The sequence below is a fragment of the Magnolia sinica genome, chromosome 1, assembly GCF_029962835.1.
Source record: "Magnolia sinica isolate HGM2019 chromosome 1, MsV1, whole genome shotgun sequence".
Classification (NCBI taxonomy): Eukaryota; Viridiplantae; Streptophyta; class Magnoliopsida; order Magnoliales; family Magnoliaceae; genus Magnolia; species Magnolia sinica.
In genome coordinates, this window is record NC_080573.1 from 28,410,553 (window position 1) to 28,429,655 (window position 19,103).

Here is a 19,103-nt window from a genome sequence, read left to right on the forward strand (position 1 = left end):
GGATATGCACGACGGAAGGTTGAGGGGGATCGGCATGTGTTTGAGCATGGCTCGACTGGCCCTCTCCCTGATGATTTGGCTGACGTGCGTACAGGGGTTGCATATTCTCCATCATCTACTTCAGATAGCCTAGATCGGCCCTAAATCTCTTACTTCCCTTTCGAGACCGTCTCGCCAACCGCATTTGCTGACCACGTCAGCTCAAACCTGAAGTAGCCTGGTGTTGCAGGGAGCCATGACGGCTCTCCTGTCGCTCGAGACTTTCGATGGGATTCAAAGCTTGTACGACAGAAGTGGGTACGGTCGCAGTTGGGAATCAGATTTACGCTCGCTCCTAAGTCAAGAAGTGCATGATCAATTCGATGGTTCCCGATTACACATGATATGGTTGGGCTACCGGGATCCTTGAATTTCTGCGGCACGTCTTGCTTCAGGATGGCACTCACTTTCTAAGTCAAGAAGATTTTCTTTTGAATAATTTTCTGTCTTTTGGTCGTGCATAAGTCTTTCAGAAATTTGGCATATGAAGGAATCTGTTTCACGACATCAAGTAGAGGAATGTTGACTTTCACTTGTTTCAACACCTCTAGGATATCCTGAGAGTTAGAAAGAGGTTTTGGTGAAACCAACCGTTGGGGGAACGGAGTAACTGGCTTCTCTAGAAGTTCCGGTTCTAATTTTTATGGGGCATCACTAGCTCCATCATTGTTGTCCTCTTCTGGTTCTTGAGGTTTTTCGGGTCTAACCGGAAGAGTTTTATCAATGATCTTCCTACTCCTAAGAGTGGTGATGGATTTAGCATGCCCCATCTGATTTGAAGAGCTGGGATCATTAATCTCGTACTGCGGTTTAGGATTGGGGAGAGGTTGTGCAGGAAGCATCCCCTTTTCTATAACCGTCATATAAGAATCTATCTTTTGCATAAAATCTGTAATTTCCCGCATTGCCTGAGCCAGCTCTTGTATGGGATTTTGAACCGATTCCTCTTGAGGTTTCACTTGATTTGGATTTTGATTGAAGAAACCTAGAGGGGTCGCCGTTTGTCCATTCCTCCAACTAAAGTTTGGATGATTTTTCTAGCCAGGATTGTATGTATTGGAGTTAGGTCCAGTAAAAGGTCTTTGATAGTTGTTTACGGCATTGGCTTGTTCATTCAACACTCCTCGAAAGGCGAGTATTGTAGGACAGTTTTCAGTTGTGTGAATGTTGCAATCACAGATGCCGCAAACAATTTCATTGACCTTATCCTTCTTTCCTTCCATGGCCTCAACTTTCCTTATGAGCGTAGTCACTTTACACTTGAGATCATCCTCTTCTTTCAAGAGATATAATCCACCTTTCTCCTTTAATTGAGTCGGCCTAGACGTGGTGTTCGACTTTGGGTAATAGTCCCAAGATTGTGTTTTTTCAGCCATACCGTCGAGGTAGTCCCATACCTCATCGATATCTTTATTAATGAACTCTCCATTACACATTGTCTCGACCATTTGGCGCATGGAAGATGTTAGTCCATCGTAGAAAAAATTTGTAATGCGCCACGTTTCAAATCCGTGTTGTGGGCATGAACTGACCAAATCTTTGAACCTTTCCCAACATTGGAAGACTGTTTCATCTTCCTTTTGGGCAAAGTTCATGATCGCTTTTCTGAGGGTAATCGTTTTATGATGTGGGAAGAATTTTTTTATGAATTCCCTCTGCATGTCGTTCCATGTGCCAATGGATCTAGGACGCAGTGAATGTAACCACGTCTTAGCTTTCTCTTTTAAGGAAAGGAAAAAGGAAAGAGTTTCAGCCTAATTGTATCCTCAGATACATTAGGAAAACATAATGTAGTTATAATCTCATCGAACTCTTTCAAATGTAAATATGGACTCTCTTATTCAAGTCCATGGAATTTGGGAAGGAGTTGGATAACTCCTAGCTTGATGTCCATTTGTCCTGTGTTTTCAGGAAAAATCATGCATGAGGGCGTACTCACTCTCGCCGGTTGTAGATAATCTCGTAAAGTACGAGGTGGGGGTGCCTGTTGCACCTCATTTTCATCTTAGGTATCCTCCCCCCTAGGTGGAAGTAGAGGAGGTTGGTCTTCAGCCATAACCTCAATTAACTCAGGGAATTTCGAGCGGTGTCTAATCCTGCGATGGATAGTCAACCCCTCAACCAATCCTCCTTCAGTCAAGAGACGTCGAGTGTTGTCACGGGCCCACTTGGGCATGAAAACACTCGCAGCCCTCAATTAAAAACCTAATCCTAAGAAAGGAAAAGAAAATCTAGAAAGAAAGAGAGAGTTGGAAAGAAATTACCAAATTGGAGTCCTGAGTTAAAACCTGCAAAATAAAATAAAATAAGTTAGATTTTTAAAAAGAGAAGGACAATCCTTTAAAAGGAAGATAGAAGTGAACTAGCTTCTAAAAGAAAGAATTCCTAAAAGAAAATGAAAATTTCTAAAATAAATTAGGAGAGTCCTAAACTAGAAAGTAAATTACTAAAAGAGAATTGAAAAATAGAAAGTAGGGAAGGAGCTTACCGAATTAGAAATTTCTATCTTAAAGGCCTACAAAATAGGAAGGTTAGTTTCTAAACAAAAATTCTAAAAATAAATTAGGAAACAAATTAGATTTTAAAAGAGTTAAAATTAGAAAGTTACTAAAATAGAAAGTTTAATTTCTAAAAAGGGAAAGAAATAACCTAATTTCTAAAAATAAACTATTTCCTACAAAAGGGAGGATACTAGAATTAGAAAATTTCTAAAATTTAATCCCTAATTCTAAAAATAGGAAAAAGTAGAGAGATTAGGAAGGAATTACCAATTGAGAAACTTATGTCAAGATCCTATAAAATAGGAAACAAGTTAGTTTTGAACTCAAATAAAAATAAATAAAAAACTAAGGTTAGTAAAATCCTACTCTTAAACTAATCCTAAAACCAATTAATTTCAGAGAATCGTAACCGTCAGTCCCCGGCAACGGCGCCAAAAACTTGTTCACTCCCCAAGTATAGGGTTGTGATGTAGTAATAAACTCGGTAAGACCGAGGTCAAATCCACAGGGACTGAAACTTGTACGTGATCTGAAACCAAGTAGAACTAGAACTAGACTAAGATGTGATCTAAACCAAATAGAATTTAAGGAGTAATTGTGGAGTAATTATCTAATAACTTAAGGAATTCAAAGGAAGGAAACTAGGGATTCAGAGGATCCACTTATAGAGATCAGGGAGATCTTATGCCTGTTCCAAAAATTATGGAAATTAAACTGAACTTCTTCTGTTATAATTTTAAAGAGATGAAAGGTATATGAATTAGAATGGATTCCATCACCAAACCATGCCCAGGAGACAAAGTAAACAACAGAATTAAACTAATTACCAACCAACCAACAATGTATGAAGATCAGGAAGAGTACTGTCAACAACAGAGCTTCCTGACTTCATAACATAAAAAAAGGGGAAAGAAATACTCAAAGCCATTGCAAACCCATTGTAATTTCAGTCACAACAGACCATTAAAGACTAAGAAAAATATTCCTTAATAATCAACTAAATCAAATTCAGTTTATGAATTTTAAATTAAAGGCACAAAATAGAATTTTCCATCTCGCTACAGGCTTCACCTCTTAGCCCTAGCTAAGAGGTTCAGCCACACACAGGCATGATGCGGCTGGATCCCTTAAACCAAGTAAACTAAAACAAAAAGAAAAAGAAATAAACGGAAAAAAATACCAAACTCCACTACTCTTCCTCTTGTGCAATCGTCCAAGCCCAACTGTTGCTCACGTCCCTGCCAAGCTTCTTTCCCCCACGTCCCAGCTTCACAGCCAAACAAAAACCGAGCACACGTCCAGCGTTTGCCCCTGTCTTCTCTGATTCCCTTTCTCTCTCCCTTCCTTCACGTCCCCTCCTTTCAGCCACGTCCAGCAGAAAAACCACCGCTGCTTCCAATCCTCCCACCGAGCAAAAAAACAAAACCGAGCACACACACCCCTTTCTCTCTCCGTTTTCCTTCCTTTTTAAAGATGAAAAACTCCCTCTGGCGCTGCTGTGGAGTCCTGAAAGGATTAGGCTGCGGAAACAGTCCCTCCGCAGCCTGGAACGCACGTCCCTCTGCTGCGAGGTACCTCACGCAGTCCCGAATTCCACGTCTTGGTTCTTGTTCTTCTTTGCCTTCTTTCCAAAAGGACAGCGTCCTCTGGGAGATTTTTGGCCCACCTACATGATGAACGGCTCAGATCAGCCGTCCGATCGCCAAACAGAGTGCACAACTCGCCGTGAAAACCGGACGGCGTCCGATCGCAAAACAGAGTGCGTTACGCACTTGCGCTGGCTGATGGTGGGGCCCACATAGCTTTCGTTTTGGGAAATCCACGCCGTCCACTGGTTTCCCCTCGAAATTTCAGTCAGGAAGGTATATTTTTGGAGTGAAATCGAAGGGGTACACAAGATCTTCTACTCCGCCGTTCATCATGCCTTTAACGGTTAGGATTCTGCAATATTTTACATGGTCTCAAAAGGCCGCCTTGGTGAGGTAAATACCCCACCTACGCACACAATGGACGGTCCCGATTGATGCTATGCATGATGTGTGGGGCCCACAAGCAGAACCGACGGTCGGGCAGCGTTACGCTGTTGCGTAATTTGAAAATTTTGAGTTTGAGTCGGTCAGCGCCTGCTGACCGACTTTGAGTGCACGGGTGCACGGCTGGTGCACGTGATGTTATGCACATTCATCACAGGCGGGGCCCCACAGGGATGTTAATGAGAAATCCGTTCCGTCCATCAGCTTTTTCACCTCATATAATGGGTTGAGAAAAACTTGAAGCATATCCAGATCTCAAGTGGGCCCAGAATCAACTGTTTATGGGCTGATCTGACCGTTGGGCCACTTCTACAGTGATCCAGGAGCTGAAATTTTACGTGTACGGTTCATTTATGGTCTTCAGGCCACGTATGGAGTTTTGAACTGATCAGATGGTGGGAACCCTATGATCTTGCATTCTGGACACTTTTCAGGTCACTTGAGCTTCAGTTCCTCAATTTTCTTGGATCCCTAGCATGCACATCCGTCGATATTGGTCTCCTGGGGTCCATCCCATGCTTTGGTATCATCAAAGCGTTAAATCCATGCTTTAAGTATCCTTTTTCAATCAAAGCTCCTTGTTACATCCTGCAACAAAAACACGATTAAATTATAATATTAGGTATTATCGTGTACATAAAATCAGGCAGTAATCGGGGTCTGATATGCAATATTTGACCCTCAACAGTAGCAAGTAACCTATTTGGGAGAGAAATTTGGCATATCTTACTAGCTTGAGTCATCAAAGTGGCATGGACCAATGAGACCCAACGGCCCTAGAATTTCATGTGACTTCAACACAAACAATCCTTACTCAATTATAATTTATTACATCGATCGGGTTCGGGTTGGGTTGGGCAACCCAGACCTCAACCCAAGCACAACATAACTTTTATTGGGTTGGAGTTTATATAGCCCAAACTCAAAACCAAATCCAATACATCCTGCCCGAGCCCAACCCAATGCCGGGTTAGTCGGGTTGAACTCGCAAGACTTTCAGCTTCAATCAGGGTGAGGCAACTACCTACCCCATCGCTACCCTTAATATAAAAATGGTACCCGGGCATTTTAGAATACCATGAATCATGAGTAACACTTTCATTGTAATGAGGCACATCAGATTAATGGACTATATAAAACATAAACTCTGCAGTGGACCTTAAAAAACTAACGGTTGGCATTCATTCCATCCTAACATTTATTTGAGTTGTGGCCTACATGATTGAGTTTTGGATTATCATGATTTTTGGGTTCAATAGTACTTAAAATGAAGAGTGAAGTTAGGATGTGTTAGATATCATGAAAGTTTTATTTGACTAGACGTTACCCTAGGGACCGTTGATAGGTCAAGAATTCCCTGCAAAAGGAGTAATTGAGTCAATGGGGAGTGGAAGCAAATTTCCAGTAAGGGAGTGGAATGATACTCTGTCTGCACGTGTTACTTGATATGCGGATAGTAAGATAATGTGGCATATATTAGCTCAAATAAATCAACTAGGTAATTGGGAAGCTTGCAACATTTGATTTTAAACAGATTTTTATGGCCATTATATATATATATATATATATATATATATATATATATATATATATATATATATATATATATATATATATATATATTCATTATGACCGCCTTTAATCTGGATTGTTCGTTAGATACCACCAAATTATTTATTTTTTCTACTAACTGTAATAGATTAATAACTTATTTTAGATAAATAAATTTGGTTTATGATTAATCGTAAATAACTTTTTTACGAGACAGGCTCATAAAGTTACTGAAACACTTTAATTCAATAAGTAGAAATCAAGATAAGTTACTTATGACATAAGTAACTTATATTAAGTAATTTACAATCCAAACGTCTCCTAAACATCCACCAATCTAATAGCCAAATAATCAGATAACCACTTTTTTTGTTCATGATACATTTGTGATACATTTGGCTATTATAATTTGGATAGTTTAATTTGACTTGTTTTCAAACATGGAGTGTCAAATAAAATTTTAAGTGCTTGTATGGGGATGCAATTTGGTTGGTTGGTGAACCTAACACTAGTCAACTAACTAATGTCAAAGGTCTAAGCTTTACCATGGTTGACGCATGGATGGATGTGATGAGGTCCAACACCATCTTCCCCAATGATAACTACTCCGAATCCATCGAGTTTCTCTAGATTCCTCATAGAGATTCCTTGAATCTACGAGAAAAATAGATAAATTCTAATAAAAATCGAAAATAACTTCATTGATGATAAAAACGCATTTACAATCCTTTAAATAGTGATACCAAACCTAGGAAGAAGTTTCAGAATCAAACACTCTAAAATAATAACTTACTATAGATAGTAAACTTATTATTTATAAATGATCATGATTTCCACTAGACTTCATGGTTTCAAGCAAAAACTAGTAAGTGTCCAATTTGGCCTAACCACGTTAATCCCCTAATTTTTCTAAACCCTTTTCATGTTGGGCACAATTCCTAAAACTCAATGGATAAAAAGTTATGATCGAACTAAAACTTACTATAAATAGTAAAAACAGAAATAAAATGGATTTTCGACGATCGATCTAATGGAATCTCGCAAATTCGGCGTAGCCAATCCGGCGTAATAGGTTGGTTGGCTAAAGTAGCTTATCCTAACCCAAAATCATATATGGTACATGCAATAAGTCATTTGGGTTTGAGTTATGCATGTTCTAAGGTTCTGACTGTCCGGATCACTTCTGCCTCCGATTGGGCCTCCTTTGATCCATCTTGGCCATGAAATTGTCCATGAACTGCTCTACATCAATGGTGTATTTATTTTATCCACGTTACTCATTCATTTTGCCACCTCATGTTAAGAGTACTAGTAAAAAATAAGGCAAGTAAAAAAATTAAGGCAGATCTAAAGCTCAACTAGAGCACACAGCGGAAAAAGTGGGAATTGAACTCTTACCATTGCAAACTTCTTGGGGGTTATATGTGCTTTCCTTTCATCTAAGTTGTGTGACTTTATGAACGGGTTCAATGACCAATAAAGATCACTATGGGTCCTAACAAGGTTTTAACTGTGGATATCATTTTCCTCACTATATTTTAGGGTTTAGTATACTTGAGCTCTGGACTAGACTCATTTACTAAAATAATTTGGAAATGATTGGACAACATCAATACACATACATCATGGTGGGTCCCACGGAGCTTTGATACCAAGCTAGTTGGCCGGTGCTGGGGTAACTATCCAAACCGATCATTGCCTCTCTCTCTCTCTCATGTAAGACTAGACGGGAATTCATCCTGTTGTCAACATAACATCGATAACATCAATAAATCCGCTCCATCCATTAGCTCGACTAGGGCCAACATCAGCAGTAATATTCAAAGCTCAAGTTAGCCATACCCACTACAACAATTCAAACTTTTTACGACAAGTGAACTTGTTGTTAAAAACTCTAAACTCGTTGCTAAAAACTTTTTGTGACGAGTATTGCTCGTCACCAAGTTTATTGCAAATCCGGCTTTACAAATTCTACTTAGTAACAAAAACGACAACCCGTCACCAACGACTCAATTATTTGCGACGACCTAATAACTTGTCGCAAAATATATCTAATTAGCGATGAGTTAACACGTCGCCATTGCATACCGTAAAATGTCGCTAAATATGAAACTCATCATGAATAAAGACATTTTACGACGAGTCCTCATCGTCGCTAATAACCCCAAACTTGTCACAAAAGCTTTTTTGCAACAAGTGTTACTTGTCACCAATTTCGTCGCAAATACTAATTATTTACGACGAATTAATAAATTGTCGCTAAATATAGCTTATTTGCGACAAGTTTACATATTGCCATTACATATGATAAAACGTCACTATACATAAAACTCATCGTGAATGAAGATATTTAGTGATAAGTCTACAAATTACTTAAAAAACATAAAGTCATTGCAAAGCCTTTGTAGCGACGAGTGTTGATCGTCATCAATTTTGTCATAAATTCTATTTAGTGACAAAAAAGAAAATAGTCGCTAATGAGTTAATTATTTGCCACGACCTAACAAATTATTACAAAATATTAACGATGAGTTGACACGTCGCCATTACATATCACTAAACTTAAAACTCATCGCTAATAAAGACTTTGTGTTATAAACCTACTCGTTGCTAAAAATCCCAAACACGTCACCAAAGACTTTTGTCAAAGAGTATTGGTCATCATGAATTATGTTGATTTATTTATTAGCGACAAGTAAAAGTTGTCCCTAATACAAATATTTTTTAAAATATATTTTTCCTATTTGAACTAGCTAATCGAACAAAATAATTTATATTAATCAATATTCATCATTATCCATTGAAATATAAAAATAATTTAATTAAATTAAAACCAAATTTATAATTATTCAAAACACAAAAAAAAGTACACTTATCCAAATTATCCAATAAAAATTAATAAAAAAGAAAGAAAAAAAATGTGCGTCCTTGATAATGCGGTGGGGCCTAAGAAGATAGCACCAGTCTGTAGGAAAATCTGTAAAATAATTAAAATAAAATATGATTAGTGACTATTCTACACTACTTGCATAATTTAAATGTGACATTCAACTTACCACTGAGGATGTGATTAATGTTGCTCTGACATGAGGGTACGTACCATCTCCTCCAACTGAGCTTAGCGTGTTTGCATATCATTTATCGTCCTCTACATGACCTACACCTTAGTCCTAAGCTTAGCCACTATTGCCTCTACCTGCTCAGCCCTCCTCATACCCTCATTCACATCCAGTTACCTTTACGTAGGTACATATTCACAAGAACAAAATCATCTGTGCTTATTATTTCATCAAGACATAAAATTTAGCTAATTGTCTAATGCCCTCTCAAATGGGAGCTTATTACATTATTCAAAGTGTGTAGCAGAAAATAAATAAAACTAAACATAAAGCTATCTCCTCCTTTATTCAGAATAATCTTTCGAAGGGAGATTTTCATCTGTATCTTCAATCTATATATCACCCGCATCATCTGTATGGTTGGAGATGGTCAATGCCCTACTCATAGTGATGGTTATCCTTTAAGATTAACAATAATTCAAGAGATTTATAAGAATAATGTGAGGATTTTGATACGTCTTGTACTTCACCACTACGAGTGGTATCAGTATGCGTAACCAATATATATGAATGCATGCCTAACAAAGTGTGTATGGTCCATCATACGTAGTGATCATCACAATGTGGAATATAATTCATAGAAAACCCGATTCGCCATGCATCCCATACTACGGAGATTCGTTGGCATGTCTAACGCTATCGTGGATTTACGTGAACACATCAAGACGACATAATACAGAGATTAGATGAATTACGTGATACGATTTGTTTATGGAGCGACTATTTGCGACATCCAATCCCATGAGTAATGTAACACGTATTGCGGATTACTTACATCGATTTGTGCACCACTACCCAAAATTTATAGAATTACGTGTCAACCAAGAGGGTCATTACCCAGAGTGCATTACGTCCATGATATATAATATATGAATTACTAAATGTGAGACTTCTAACACATCACTTATATCAATAGAGAAATAAGTCGACCTATGAGAGTTTTAGATTTCTAAGACACATGTCTAAGCCATAAAGGGAGGTATCACAAGGTTGACCTAATAAAGGAGAAGAGTAGCAATAAGCTAACTCAATAAAAGAGAATAGTAACAAATAGTTTAACTCAATAAAAATAAGGGGAGAGGAGAAAAAGACAACTCAATATAGAGCGGAAGCACGCATTGCTCTCAAAATTGGCAAAGGGCAAGGCTTGTATTCATCACCCCACATAAATTCATAAAAATCATGCATAATTAAAATCATAAATCTCAAAATGATAAATAATTGATAACGGTCGATCAATTAATTGCATGAAAAATCATAGTAATATGAAAGTATATAAAAATAAGATAAATGATATCAACTCAAATTAGTGTAAGCTTTAAAGGAATCCATCACCTTAACTTTCGATCTAAACCCTGGGTAGATTTCGACGTAGGAAAGCTTTTACATGAATCATAACATCGCTTGAGCAAGAGGGAGACACCATCCGTGTGGAGAAGGAAGAAGATGATAGCATCTAGGCTTTCTCTTTCTCTTTCTCTTTCTCTTTTTCCATTGGGCTTTCTCTTTCTCTTTCTCTATTGGACGTTGGGAGATTGGGCGTGTGAGTGGAGAAGGGATGCGCACCCCTTTTATAAAGGAGTGGGCTTGTGAGAGGGGGTGTGTTTCACATCCCACTTGGATTGAATTACCTAGTTTTATATATCAATTCAAAATACATCTAGAAAAATTATAGAAGTAATTTTATAGCGTCTAGTCTTTAGGTTCTTTTTAAATAAAAAAATAAAATAAAATTGACCTTATTTTACTTTTATAGTAGGAGCCAAGGCTTAGCCTCCTATTATGATAGAACCGCTGATAGTGGTTCGAATTTTCTACTTACCATAAATAGAAATTTTTTATTTGTTACAATGTGTGGAAACAATTCATGTAGCCAACCCCTATTAGTTGGTATAAAGCTTAGATGACGATGGTGAAAAACTGATCCCTTTATGACCCTTTTAGCTGGAGAGGCAACTAAAAGTTTGTAGGAGAGAGAAAATTAAAGAGTGGAAATCCCCAATTGACCATTTTTCAAACCATTAACCCGTTTTTGTTTTCTCATCTTTGTAGGTCAGTGGCATTGTTGACCAGCTGGTTCAAATTTAAGTTACGATTGATGGTGTAATATGGGTCAATCAAAAGCTCTAGATTTAGGAACAGTTGGTAAGCCTAAAATGGATAACTTCGCGGCTAACTAAAAGCGAGTTCTCATATTTCACACTTGGTGTATATGATGAAAAATCAAAGTCATTCTTACAAAGGAAAATATCTTACCCACGACCTTTTTTTACTCGATGGACACCAAAATCAATGGTTAAGGGACTGATTTGTTAATTGGGCCACTTTTACAATGATTTAAATGTTGAAATTCGATGTGTATGGTTAATTTATGATAAATAGACATGATATAAAATTTCACATGAAACGGATCATGAGAACTATGTGATCTAGAATTCAGGAGTATAGGTTAATGGCATTAAGTATTTACGATTTTGTTTTCTTTTATTTTTCTAACTTCCACCATTCATAACGTTAAAGTACACCATTCAAATTCATTAAAATTTAACAGACATTTTTTATTTTTCATTCTCTTTCCATTGCCCCATTTTTGGGCCTTGATCACTTATCGATGACCAAGATGCCTTTTTAATAGGTTATACCGCTCCGAGGTCTAAATCAACACTTTTGATATATCTAATAAAGAAGTCAGCTGGTAATTGTGGCATATACCATATACCATATGATCTTTAAACTGAGCAGTTCATTCTAATATTTAGGTGGTCCATTTGACAGATCCAAATATGATGGACAATTAGATGACATGTTAAAAATAGAAAAACTTGATGATTAGTACTCTGATCATGTATGTAGGTGGTTGTATGGTCGATTTTGTAAACGGATGAACACAAGTAGATTTTTGGAGTGATTAAGAAGTAGAAAATGTATACCGTTAGATTCAAGTAACTTGTTCACATGTATAAGTTCCTTAAATTATAGTCCTGAAGGTGGATTAAGCATATTCGTAGGTGGTGTTCAAGATGAACAGATCAACATCTCGATTCGATAAGTGTACGAGAGGATATAGAGACTAGGTAGTTAGTTTACCATGATTGGGTAGTCCAAACTCAAAGTGGACGGTCATATATCTTTACCTAGTGGTGAATAGTTGATTGAACGGTTAGTTATGATGAACAAGTGAGAATACTTGAATATATATTGATCCTGTTCTAAAATCAACGGTCGAATGACTTAATCTATGGATGAAGATTATTCTCAACGGTCAAATTCAGGTTAGAGAATAAATGTAAGGTTAGGATAGGCTAAATTGGTGACATACACATGTATATACTAAATTAAATTTCATGGTAACACTTAAGAATTTTCAATACTCGGGTATTGAAAAGTTCAGGGTGTTACAATTTACCCCCTTAAACAAAATTTCAACCCCAAAATTTAATTCCTGCTACCATATACCTGATTTATCTTGTTTTTACATACTTTTAAATCACTGTAATTTTTCATGCAATTGATTAATTAACCACTATAAATTATTTATCATTTTGGGATTCATGGTTAAGTTATAATTTTAATTATGCGTGATTTTTATGAATTTATATAAGGTTATGGATATAAGCTTTGCCCTTTGCCAATTTTGAGAGCAATGCATGCTTCCACTCTATATTGAGTTGGCCTTTTGCTCATCTCCTCTTATTTTTATTGAGTTAGCCTATTTGCTACTCTTCTCTTTTATTGACTTAATTTATTACTACTTTTCTCCTTTATTAAGTCAACCTTGTGATACTTCCCTTTATGGCTTAGGCATGTGTCTTAGAATTCTAAAACTCTCATGCTTCGACTTATTTTTCTACTGATGCATGTGATGTATTAAAGGTCTCACATCTAATGATTCATATATTTTATCATCGACGTAATGCGCTCTGGGTAGTGACCCTCTTGGTCAACACGTAATTTTATGAATTTTGGGTAGTGGTGTACAAATCAATGTAAGTAACCTGTAATGCGTGTTACATCACTTCCGGGATCGGATGTCACAAATAGTTGCTCCATGAACAAATTGTGTCATGTAATTCATTCAATCCGTGTGTTGTGCCGTCTTGAGATGTTCACATAAATCCACAGTAACATTAGATACACTGACGAATCTCCATAGTATGGGATGCAGGGTGAGCCGGATTTTTTATGAATTATATTCCACATTATGATGATCACTACATATGATGGACCGCTCACACTTTGCTAGGCATGAATTCATATATATTGGTAGGGGTGTACACGAACCAAGCTAGCTCGGTCAACTCGCTCGATTTGGCTAAAAAAAGATCGATTCATCTCGGTTTGAAGCTGAGTTTGATCCGAGTTGAGCTAGTTTTTAAAGCTCAAAAATGAGTTCGAGCCAAGTTCGAGCTATAGCTCTAACTTGGCTCAACTCGGTTCGATATATAGCTCGAACTCGGCTCAACTCAAACAGATGGGAGAAAAAGAAAAAAAAACCTGAATCACTTTTACCCTTTCCCTTTTATTTAAAAAAAACTGCCTGCTCGACCAACGACCCTAGCTCTCTGCTTCTCTCTCTCTCTGTGCTCATCCCGCCTGAGTAGCGAACCTTGCTCTCTGCCTCTGTCCCTCTACTCGTCCCACCTGACTAGCAACCCTAGCCTCTCTCTTAGAGCTGTACACGAGTAGCAAAAGCTCGGTAACTCGCTCGACTTGCCTCGAAAAAGCTTGACTCGACTCGGAACTCACTCGACTCTAGCCAAGCTAATTTTTGGAGCTTGAAATGTGTTTGAGCCGAGTTAGAGCTTGACCCAGCTAGACTCGAATTTGGCTCAACTCAGCTCGACTCAGACTCGACTCGTGTATATGGTATATATACCCTTCCCAAACAAAAAAACCCTACCCCTGTTGAAAAGTACCCCGCCCGTGCGCCCAACCCCTTCCCAAATAAAAAAACCCTACCCCTGTCAGACCGCTACCATCGCAATCCACCCCACTAATCATCTTCCTACATTCTGCCATCGAGCTCTCATCGCCCAAGCTCTGTAGCACCCTTTGCAATTCCTCCGGTGAAATTGATCCGTTCCCTTCGAGATTAAATATCAAGAACGCATTCCATAAGTCTTCCAAGATTGTAGATGAATCCACGTCGGTAGTGTTAAGCTCTATGAATTCATTCAAATCAATGAATCCATTGCCGTCAAAATTGACCTGTCTCACCATCCTTTGAAGCTCTTCTTCAGACGCAGGGTGGCCTAAGTTGCTCATTCTCGAGCCTAGCTCCGACCATGATAACTTTCCATCGCCATTGGTGTCAAACTTTTGAAAGACGTGCTAGAGTTCATCAATTTGGGTTCTTTTCGAACTCGGTTCGAAATATGCTCGAACTCAGCTCGAACTCGGCCGAGCCGAGCACGATCTGCTGCTCTAAGCTCGAAGCCAAAGCCGAGCCAAGCCAAGTATGAGCTGGGGCTCGAGCAGACCTAGTCAAGCACGATCTGGGCAAAGCTCAGCTCGGCTAGACTCGTGTGCACCTCTACTCTCTCTCTCTCCTCTACGTGCTCGACCAGCGATCCTAGTGGCCTAACCTCTCTCTCTGGCCTCTGCTTGACGATCGACCCTGGTCCCTACTCCTTAACCTCTCTCTCTCTCTCTCTCTTTGCTCGACCAGCGACCGACCCTTCACCGTCGCCCTACTCAGCTGCCTCCCCATCCATCTCCTTGTGTTGTCCGGTCTCCGATGGTCCCTACCTAACTATCTTCTCTGCTAGCCCTCCTCCTGCCCTGCCTGACCGTCTATAGCCTACTACTCGCCCTCCTACCACCACTCGATAACCTGACCGTTGCCTGCCCTACCCACTGGTAAGCACTTAAACTCGGCTCGAATTGGACTCGAAAGCTCGAGCTCAAACTTAGCTCGAATTGGTCCAATCTGCTGACCGAGCCGAGTTGAGCTGGACATGATGGCTCAGTCACATTGTGATGATCACTATGTATGATGAGCCGCACACATATTATTAGGAATATATTCATATGTATATTAGTTGCGCATACTGATACCACTCGTAGTGGTGGAGTATGAAACGTATCAAAGCCCTCACATTATTTTTATAAATTTCTTGAATTATTGTTAATCTTAAAGGATAACCATCACTATGAGTAGGGCATTGACCCTCTCCAACCATACAGATGATGTATGTAATGTACATATTAAAGATACAGATGGCAATCTCCCTACGGAAGATTATTCTAAATAAAGGAGGAGATAACTTTATGTTTAGTTTTATTGCTTTTCCACTGCATACTTTGAATAATGTAATAAACTCCCATTTAAGAAGGCATCAGACAGTTAGCTGAATTTTATGTCTCGATGAAATAATAAGCACAGATGATTTTGTTCTTGTGAATGTGTACCTTCGTGAAGGTAACAGATGTGATCTAAATTAAAAAAATAATGTGCGATTTTAAAGCATCCAATTATTACTTTATTAACACCTGAAATTCTAGAGCACGAGTATGTACTTGGGCTGTGAAAACTTGGGGCGTTTCATCTTAACCATCCATTATTTCCATATAAGCGTTGTTTGTTGATATAGTGCTATATTCGATTATGCAGACTATGATCCAATGGTACAACCATGTGATTTTGTGGGGCCCTCTTAACCCTTGACATGAGTAATTTGCCATGTCATCTGTTATCCTCAAATCCACGTGTGAGGTCATGTTTGTGCTAATTTCAGTGCACCAGAAAAAACTACGCTAAATAAATTTAGACAGTTAGATTGCATCTAATTTTTGACTTATTTTTTAATCACCTTAAAAAGTAAACTATACATCTGAGAGTACTCATCGATACCTTCGAAACGGGTAGTCGCATGCCTCAATCGGACATCTAATGGCTGAGATTTTTCTTAAACAAGTTTAGGTGTCCAGGTGCATGCGTTCTACAATTCGAAGCGACGCGCTATGATTTGTGGCCCACTTTCAGGCAATCCGATGATCTCCTTTGGAGAATCTAATTTGATGGGATTATGGTTGTTGGCATCAGTTTCAAAACGTGGAGTCGTTTGCCCTGATCGAAGTACAAGCCGTGAAGTTATTGGCCCAATGAGATTGATTCTTTACTAACTAAGCAATGGCCTACATTGGGTGAACCATATCTTAAGATCAAGAGATCAGATTGAGATGATTTTTTTTTTCTGAGTCATATCTTAAATATGCATTTTGATTGGACAACAGATTAGACATTGGGTGTCCAGAGTTGCTTAGAAAAATCCTGGACCATTCATTGTTAAAAGTTCCCTAAAAACGAACCGTTTTGATCAGATCTGTTAGATTTGATTTTAGATTGGGCCCAAACTTGACCCATGGCCCAATTTGCATGTTTTGAAATTTTATGTTGACTCAAATTGGTTCACTAAGTGCTTGATCATGGAGATCTGGTCAGATCAGTACATGGACCTTGACTGGTTGTTTTTGGTAGTTGATTCATGTAGTATTGTTGATCATGTGCATGATTGTAATTTGGATCCCTATTTGATTTTCGATTGTGACCACACATGTGGCATATGTGGAGCCTATACACCCTTGGTGGATGATGGCACCACATGTCCAATCATGATAATCATGTGGGGCCCTCATTTCGATGAGCTTGCCATGCAAATTAGCCCCTATCTTATTTGGATGATGGTTTGTAGGTCGTGTTAGACCCTAATGATAATCCCACAGATGTCATTGTGATTTGTGTCCTGAGGCCTTAAAACTATCGACAATGCCCTGGTTGTATATGTAGATGTTCGATGCAATGCACGAGGGAGGACAATACAAACGCCCTAAGATTGGCATTTGATTGTGTTATATACTTGTTGTTGTTTTAAGACTACATGTCTTGAGTTTATGTAGGGTGTTGTATTGGCTGGCAACCACATGCCCTAATGCACACTCTTCATGGGATGTCAATTTTTGGATGCGTTCTAAAAGTTTTGGGTTATGTTACCCATTGACTGCTTAGTGCGGTGGGAGTTGTCGGTCGTGCCAGGGACACGACAAGACTGGCTTCATATCTATGTTCCTAAAAGTATCATATTCCTTGGTAAAAGATGCAAAAACACTAAACTCTTAAGTCGTATGGTGACAGACGTGACAAAGTTTAATACGATTTCTGAGGTTGTTTATTCTGAGAAGTTGATATAGGGAAGGACATGATGAGGTCGATCACTGTCTTCCTCATGGAATAACTGCTCCGAATCTACGGAGCTCTCTGGACTCCTCACAGAGCTTCCTTGAATTCACAAGATAAAAATAGAAATAATTTCTAATAAATTGATTAATAATAAAAATTAAAACTACAATCCTTTAAATAATGAGCTCAAACCTATGATGGAGTTTTAGACTCAAACACCCTAAAAACATGACTTATTATAAATAGTAAACATACTATTTATAGGTGGTCACCATTCCTACTAGACTTCACGGTTTTCAGCCAAAAATAGTAAGTGTCCAATTTACCCTAACCATGTTATTCTCCTAATTTTCCTAAGTCCTTTTCATTTTGGGCACAAATCCTACAACCCAAAGGATAAAAAGTTGTACTCGAAGTAAAACATACAATTTATGGTAAAAACAAAAATAAAAGGGACTTTCGACTATCGATCTGATGGAATCTCATAAATATGGCATGGGAGACCAGGCTTAGCAGGGTTGGTTGGCTAAAGTAGCTTCTCTTACCCCAAAATCATATATGATATGTCGAAAAACTCATCCCGATTTGCGAGATATGATTGTTTTAAGGTTATGACGGTCTGTAACATTCCTGCCTCCGATCGGGCCTTCTCTGGTCCATCTTTGCCATGAAAGTGTCTACGACCCACTCTACATCAGTCCCCTCCACTTCAAAAGAACTCAACCTCAAGTTCTCTTCTAACTTCGGTTAATGATACTCGCTCAGGTCTGTAACGTTGAAAGTACGTGAGATCTCCATGTCATCCGAAAGATCAACAATGTAAGCATTATCATTAACCTTTCAAAGGATCGGTATCGATCCATTCTTCTTGTTCTTCAACTTGTTATAGGTCTCGATTGGAAATCTCTCCTTTCGTAGATGCACCATAATATGGTTTCCCACCTTGAACACCTTTTGTCACTGATGCTTGTTGGCTTGCTCCTTGTACTTGTCATTCGAAGCTTGCAACTTGGCTTACACATCCACATGAATTTCCACAATTCAGTCCGCCATATGTTCTACTACAATGCTCATGCTCTGGAGCTTGGGCAAAGGGACTAAGTCAAGTGTGTGGTGGGGCATGTTGTTAAATGCAAACTCTACTTGAATAAGGCCAAAATCCTACTACTTCGGTTTGTTACCTGAAATATACCAAAAGAGATTTCCCAATGTGTGATTCATAACTTCAATCTACCCATCGGTCTGTGGGTGGTAGGCACTACCGAACAGAAGTTGCGTACAGAACAAATTCCATAAAGTCTGCCAGAAGTGCCTAAAAAACTTCATGTCACGTTTAGAAGTAATGGTCTTGCAAACCCCGTGCAGCCACACGACCTCTCTGAAGAATAGATATTCCATGTGTATTACATCAAATGTCCTTTTATATAGGATAAAGTGTGTCATCTTTGAGAAACGATATTCCACCACGAACATCGAATCCATGCCATGCTGTGTTTGTGAGAGACCAAGCATGAAGTCCATATATAAGTCCTCTCAAGGACCGTCAGGCGTATAACTCAAGCTCTCTCTGAATAAGATAATGCCACCAATGTCGCCACGCTTGAACCATTGCGTACAACTCAAGCTCATATGTCAACCACTTCTTACGAGTTTCGTTGAGCTTTTCGTTATAGAAAGCTGG

General features: G+C 38.6%; 1 protein-coding gene and 1 non-coding gene across 2 annotated transcripts; one reads left to right on the top strand and one right to left on the bottom strand.

The window, feature by feature from the left end:
• Positions 1-1,545: 1,545 nt before the first annotated feature.
• Positions 1,546-1,652, top strand: LOC131222035 (small nucleolar RNA R71). Its single transcript, XR_009159748.1, has one exon. It is a non-coding gene; the product is annotated as a small nucleolar RNA R71 (small nucleolar RNA).
• Positions 1,653-3,729: 2,077 nt separating this feature from the next.
• LOC131245274 (probable calcium-binding protein CML25) lies at positions 3,730-14,508 on the bottom strand. The gene is made up of 2 exons (XM_058244615.1): positions 14,214-14,508; positions 3,730-3,941 (listed from the first exon to the last, which is right to left on the bottom strand). Exons 1-2 carry the CDS (start codon positions 14,506-14,508, stop codon positions 3,730-3,732), a joined length of 507 nt encoding a protein of 168 aa, XP_058100598.1.
• Between the last annotated feature and the right edge of the window lie 4,595 nt (positions 14,509-19,103).